The sequence below is a fragment of the Berghia stephanieae genome, chromosome 2, assembly GCF_034508935.2.
Source record: "Berghia stephanieae isolate SIO BIC M18660-M18661 chromosome 2, UCSD_Bste_1.3, whole genome shotgun sequence".
NCBI lineage: Eukaryota > Metazoa > Mollusca > Gastropoda > Nudibranchia > Aeolidiidae > Berghia > Berghia stephanieae.
The window spans coordinates 9,180,233-9,187,732 of NC_088361.1; the positions used below are offsets into that span (position 1 = coordinate 9,180,233).

The window sequence follows — 7,500 nt, forward strand, 5'->3', positions numbered from 1 at the left end:
CTCTCACCCCGTCCATTGTCAAGGCCTTTCCTCAAGGTAAATCCAAATTATTTCAAGAAAAAAGTTCGTCAGAATTACAAACAATCAAAATAATCCATTCAAAACATTGAATATAAAATCACACAGATATGTATAGAAGTTAATTAGTTCCATGGATTGTCACTACACAGACCATAGACCGTATAATTTGAGAGGATTAATACAGTAAAATGTGTCGCATTCCTCCAGTTTCTGCTTGTGTGTATCGTCTGCTAGCGACTGTGTTTTTCTCACTGTGTGTGTGTTGTGTTCGATTTATGTCTCATGTCTCACACTCGCCGAATCGCTTGAGTGGACTCGAGGCCGATTGACTCGACTTTCGCAATGGGGGTTTCACGTTTTGGATTCACCTCTGCTTTACTCATGACATGCGCACTAAAGCCAGGTGATGTTTATGTAAACAAACTCATCGTATTCAAACCTTGGTGCAAATAGATTTAAACCATAGGTTGTCAGGTTGCATGCGAACCATAGCTACCCCTTAAACACATGCCTACCAACCGAATCAGTTGGACTGCTATATTATTATGAGCACTTATCACTATGTTTTAAGGTTGCGATGATTAAACAACACTTTAACAATCTACAACGCGATGCATCTTTTTATCATCGTGTGAATAGAAACAATTGATGCTCTGCGTTTAGGTAAAATTCTCAGAGCATCGGTCAGTCGTTATAAAGTGCCAAGTCACAAAATTATGTGTAACGTTTAACGTTCATAGTCTCAGTGATATAATTTAGTTTCAGTAATAAATCATTATTGTCCACAAAATGGAAAATTTTCATTGCTCGAACAAATATAAAAAGCATTTATAAAAGTGTGTGAATTGACGCGGATGGTAAAAAACAATAACAAAGACCTGATTGACGTCATCTTCCAACTATCTATTAGTACAACGGGGAACGTACTGTTTTAATGCATTGACACTAAGACTGATTGCAAATGCATCCACATCCAAGACAAAGTTACTCGAACCAGTCACTCCTCCAATATGTTATAGATAGAATGAAGATGACGCCACTCAGGCCTTTGTTATTGTTTTTTGCCATCCATCTTTAGGAGTAATTCTCAATCAACTGTATTAACCAGACTGTAAATGTTTAAGGTTACACATAGTTTTGGATGGCAATGTTGTGAGCTTCTTAGCCAAGCGCACACTATCTATACGGGCCTTTTCTCTTTCACCCAACATTCCTCCTCCTCATCCTCTCTCTCTCTCTCTCTCTCTCTCTCTCTCTCTCTCTCTCTCTCTCTCTATCTATCTATCTATCTATCTATCTATCTCTCTCTCTCTCTCTCTCTCTCTCTCTCTTTGAGAAATTATCACTAACAGGCTGTCTAAAAATAATAACAAAGAGCTGAGGGACGTCAATTTCTTTTTATCTATAATTTAGTGAGCACTTATCACCAAACACAACCAAAACTGAGTTAAATCAATTTAATTCCTTCTATTAATCGCAAAGAGGAAATTTGTCATAAAAGTCTATTCGTAGCCGTATTAACTTACAGTCTGGCACTAGGACCGTAGCCACCGTTAACTTATAGATAGTATTCGCTTGGCCAAGAAGCTCATAAGATTGCCATCCGGAAGTATAACGGACCAACACACAAAACTGTGTGTAACCTTAAACTTTCATTGTCTGGTTAAGACAATTTAGTGAGAATTACTCACAAACGCGGATGGCAAAAAACAATAACAAAGACCCGAGTGACGACAGCTTCATTCTATCTATGGCTTGACACTGACCAAAAAATGACGCTGCACAAACTTTTAAAATGACGTCAAACTGTGGGTCCTAGAGTGCTCTTTTGGTGACGATGGCTACGCACTGACCAAAAAATGACGTCAAAAGATAAGTCTTAGGCCGCAAAAGAAAACAAAATGTGAGTTTTATTCAATAGTTCAACCAATGGAATCACTTGCATCCTTGAGATCTACTAACGACAACTCACTAGACGCTGCACAAAACGTTTTAAAAAATGACGTCCAAGAAGGTTTTCGTGTCAGGCTATAGATAGTTCGAAGGTGACGTCACTCGGGTCTTTGTTATTGTTTTTGGCCATCCATGTTTTTGAGTAATTATCACTAAACTGTATAGATAGAATGCGCTTGGCCAAGGAGTTCACAACATTGCCATCCGGAAGTATAACGGACCAACACAATCTCTGGTAACATGAACTTTTATATCGGGTTGATACAGTTTAGTGGACAACTCACAAAGCGATGGCAAAAACCTAACAAAGGCCGAGTGACGTCATCTGCATACTATCTATTAAATTGACTATAAACGATCAGAGTTACACAAAATTTTGTGTGTTGGTCCGTTATACTTCCGGATGGCAATGTTGTGAGCTCCTCCGCATACTACCTATAAGTTAACGATGGTTACGCTGGAACCCACTGAGACTAATAGTTTGACGTTGTTTTTTAGGTTTGTGAAGCATCTAGTGAGTAGTCGTTAGTTGTAGTTGTGCTCAAGGAACCAAGGGATGCCATTGGTTGAACTATTGAATACAACTCACGACTTGTTTTCTTTTGTGGCCAAAAAACGTGTCTTTTGGCTTAATTTTCTTGTCAGTGTCAGGCTATATTATATAAGTTAACGATGACCACGCTAGAATCCACTAGGACTTATATTTTGATGTCATTTTTAGGTCCGTTCATAGTCGAGTGAGTTGTCATTAGTAGTGATCAAGGAAAAAACTGACCTCGTTGGTTGAACAATGGGCACGATCTATATTAACTTTCCATGTGCTCGTGGTCATTGGTCACATTGCATAGTGTGCTCAAAGTGACCCACGTAGTGAAAAGTGTTCACAGTTTGAGTAATATCAAACGTTACAATTGGTCATTTTGCTCAGCATGACTCATGGGTATGTTTACAACTTTCATAAACAAAGCAGCGTGTTAAGATACATAGACAAATGTCCAGTCATTGTACAGCAACAGATCGTGTGATTGATGACGAGGTTGGACGAAAACATGAATATAGATAGTATGCAGATGACGTCACTTAGGCCTTTGTTATTGTTTTTGCCATCCGCGTTTGTGACTTGTTCTCACTAAACTGTATTAACCAGACTATAAAAGTTCATGGTTACACAGAGTTTGTGTGTTGGTCCGTTATACTTCCGGATGGCAATGTTGTGAACTCCTTGACCAAGCGCATTCTATCTATAGATCGCTCTAATTGAATACAACTCACGATTTGTTCTCTTTCTATGACCAAAGACTTGTCTTTTGACGTCATTTTTTTTTGGGGGGGGGGGGGGGTAATTTTCAGGCTACAGATAGATCGAAGTTGACGTCACTCCGGCCATTGTTATTGTTTTTTGCCATCCGCGTTTGTGAGTAATTCTCACTAAAATGTATTAACCAGACTATTAACGTTTAAGGTTACACATAGTTTTGTTTGTTGGTCCGTTATATTTCCGGATGGCAATGTTGATTTGTAACGTACCGACACCCAAAACCATGTGTAACCTTTAACGTTTATGGTCTGATTGATACGATTTTTAATCACCAAAGTGGCTGTCGAAAATCAATAACATTGAGCTGAGCTTCAACAGTCTTCAACAGTCGTAAAGTCACTTCCTTCCTAATGACGTATGGTAACTTAGTAACACTGGCTCTAAACTATCGGAACAATGGCGGACGCCGTATGAAATATTTCTCCGGCGAGCTTAAACGCGTATCCAGAGGGGAAAAAACCCATCAATTTGATCATGTGTTGACTTTTACACATTCTGATCACAAGGCATATGAAAAGGGAATGAAAATTTCTAGCCAGCATGAAGAATAAAAAGTAATGATTGTCTTTGTTTAGAACCAAGATGGCCGCCGTTGCCGGGCGCGTGACATCAGACTACTGAATCCAATTATACCGATAGTTTTTGAACTTTTATTTGATTTCTGGACTGAGGAATGAGCCCCACATTGGGAAGGATATCTCCGAGGTTCCAAAATATTCAATGATATTGGTCAAAATGTTTTATAACATCCCAGTTGTACAATTTCCCATAAAATCATCGTTAAAATAAGTAAATATAAAAAATCAGTAAATATAATTTTCAAATAAGTCGAGAATAAAAGTAGATTTCAGTTTAATTCTTAAAGTGTCAACAACAAAAACCACACTATTGCAAATAACTTCCCTTTGTTTTTATTATTTAAGTGACGTAACGAGTTATGGTGATCCAACTCAATACAAGTTCAGTTCGATGCGAGGTTAAGGGTAGGGATCAATAATATACCATATTTTATTCTGGTTTATTTGCTCAGTCGAAGAGTAGAGGGGTGGTTATAATTCGGACCAAGGGATGAGCCCGGCCTTGGGAAGGCCTTCTCCAAGGTTACGAAATATTCGATATAGGTAAATACAAAAAAAAAAAAAAACAAAACAAAAAAACCCCAAACAAACAAAAAAAAAAACCCAAAAAAAAACCCAAAAAAAAAAAAAAAAAAAAAAAAAAAAAAAAAACCCAAAAAAAACAACAAAAAAAAACAAAAAACAACAAAACAAAACAAAAACTGTATTATAACACTTCTACTCCTACTTTCCAAGAGACGTCTACGCTTGCTGGGCCATGTTGCACGCATGCAGTATGGTCGGATCCCAAAGAATATCCTGTATGGTGAGCTCGCTACAGGTACCAGAACAAACATGCAGACCATTTTAGGGTTCAAGGATGTCTGCAAGAGAGATCTGAAACACAGCAGCATCTGCCCCGCCGACCTTGAAGCCATGAATGCTGACCCGAGACTGTGAAAAGCAGCATTCAGTGGTGCGAGAGAAGAAGAGTGTGATCCAATGGGATGATATAAGACAAAGCAGGTGACAGCGGACAGCATCGGTGGCAGTACCAGTAGAGCTTGCCTGCAGCAACTGCTCCCCAATCGGCCTGTCTATTCACAGGCGCAAAACTCCATTTGTCTCCCGAGACAGACGCATACAAAGGAAGATTAAGACCTATCACCTTCAGACTTCTTCTTATTCCCTAAATTGAAGGAACGTCTCAAAGGAAACCACTATGAAAGCTACAATTGCACGAGTGAAGGCTGCTGATCGATCTTAGTGTAGAGAAAAAGGACGTCAGTCTTTTTTTTATTTTTTATTTTTTGTTTGTTCCGACGGATAGATCAAAAGGTGCGCCTGTGTGTCCCAGATTTAAGAACCGCCGTATGCCTCAAATTAAGAATCGCCGTGTGCAGCTCTATGTTGGTTGTGACGTTGACATTGTCGAAAAACAAAGTAAGCAATCTATAGCTGAGATTTTGAGCTTTCTTTTGATGTATTGTTTAACGCATTATTTCTACAAATGAGGGAGTTATTAAGGAAATTTGGAAAACTTTTAAGCCCACCTTCGTATAATCATCGTACAACCCCCCCCCCCCCCCCCCCCCCCTCCCACCCCCCCCCCTTTTTTTTTCATTTCTTTTTTCTCTGATTATATCATTGTGTTCCTCCTTCATTCTAAATAGCCTTTGCGAACCAACAGGCGATATTTAATTAGGTTAATTTAAGAGAAGTTTGTAAGTTATTTGTAATATCAAATGTAAAAAAAAAAAAATAGCTTTATACCTTTTAGATTTGCCAGTAACTCGGTGACAAAATTTAACATCGAAAAAAAAAAAAGAAAGAAAAATGCTGTTTCAAGGGAGATAAAACAATTTATTGACACATTTTTATTGTACTTACGGTGTTATTTCCCTTGAACAGTTGCAGCTCTGGGACCATGACAATCGTATTTTGCCATTATCATCATGAGTAAAATCATAATATTATAACCTATTTAACTATAATCTTTTGTTAACTTTGTTGTTACTCTTATGAAGGCTATTATTGGTGTTGTTTGCCCGTTGCTTTAGTATTTTCGCTTTTGTTTTTTAATTGGGCGGCGCGTCGAATGTTACATTGAGGAAAGCCTGACAAAATATAATATGACATTGAATTTGCTAAATTAGCTCAAACAACATAGATTGAAGGTTATCATGAGTTCATATTATATTGAGAAAAGCCTCACAAAATCTATGACATTCAAGTCTTCCATGCTAAACTAGCTAAATCAGTATATAGATTAGTGAAGGTTGGCGTGAGTTCATATTTTTGGCATCGCTTAATTCTCTTCTGTGCCTTTTTATTATTATTATTATTATAATTATAATTATTATTATTATTATTATTATTATTATTATTATTATTATTATTATTATTATTATTATTATTATTATTATTATTATTATTATTATTATTATTATTATTATTATTATTTTATTTTTGTTTTTGTTTTTGTTTTTGCTTTTTTTTTTTGTTTTGTTTTCTTTCTATTTTTTCTTTTCTAATAAAATGTATATATTTTTAGACAGTAGAATGTCACCGGAGAACAGTTACAGTTTTGTTTTTGGGAGATTTGTTGTCCTCCAGGCAGAAACCTCTATAGGCTTCCTAAGTCGTGACGTAATATTGCGCAGCAACGCATGGCAACAAACCGGCTGGCTCTAAACAGTCGAGAAAAATGGCTGACACGAACTCTATTTCCATCACCGCCCTTATGAAATACTTCTCCAATGAGCATAAAAGTGTCTCGCGAGGTGAAAATCATCATCTCAGTCAGGTCATGTTTTGACTTTCACTTACTCAGATGGCTTGATGTTCGGCAAAGTTCAAGCCAGCATGAAGAATAAAGAGTATTCTGTGAAGGTAAGTCATTTCGTCTTCTCATTCTCACTCTCAAAATCTCACATCTCCGTAAAACTACTGTTGGACAATAATCAGTTTACTTTGAGTTTAGGCAGATTTAGTATATCCAATGGAAAGATTTAACTGTTTACGTTCGATTTTAGTTAGGGAGAGAGAGAGGGAGTCATTGAATTATTGTGTTTTTATCTTATGGACCACGGACTTTTGAGTCTTTGAGGTCTTAGTCTTAGTCTTGCTTCGCTAATTTTCGTTGCTATTGACTATAGTCTACTACATACTATTTAGTATCGTGTTGTAACCTTTATTATAATACTCATATGAGCATCACAATCACCAATCACGCTAGACATTTTATCATAATACTTCATGTGGGGCAGCGTGGATCAGCGGTACGGTTTTTGCTTCGTACCCGAAAGGTACCGAGTTCGTTCCCCCGCCGCTGCGCTGCGTGGCCTTGAGAAAGTCACCTCGCTCTAGTTCAATTTGCGGCGCTACACTGCGGTTATTCCAGTCTTCCCTGGGAATAGACCCTAGAGATAAATTTCCTCTATGGGATGAATAAAGGATTTATTTAGACCAGTGTTAGTCACGGTAAACTAAATTTCCTATTGGGTTAAGGTGTAATGTAAATGTTGCTGCTTGAAACTCGAAGAAATCAATAACATTGTGAAATTGAATGTGAACTTCAATTTAATATACGAAAACATATAAAATGGACGTTTCGGGTTTCCCCCTTATCAACAAAGCAAGATGAATGAA

At 37.4% G+C, this 7,500-nt stretch overlaps 1 protein-coding gene across 1 annotated transcript in view; it reads right to left on the bottom strand.

Moving 5' to 3' along the window:
• LOC144964270 (multiple C2 and transmembrane domain-containing protein 1-like) overlaps window positions 1–271 on the bottom strand; it is a 251,907-nt gene extending 251,636 nt beyond the window's left edge. Inside the window, exon 1 of the mRNA XM_078898353.1 lies at window positions 1–271. Within this exon, the coding sequence (XP_078754479.1) occupies window positions 1–16 (16 nt within the window). The 5' untranslated portion in view covers window positions 17–271.
• Between the last annotated feature and the right edge of the window lie 7,229 nt (window positions 272–7,500).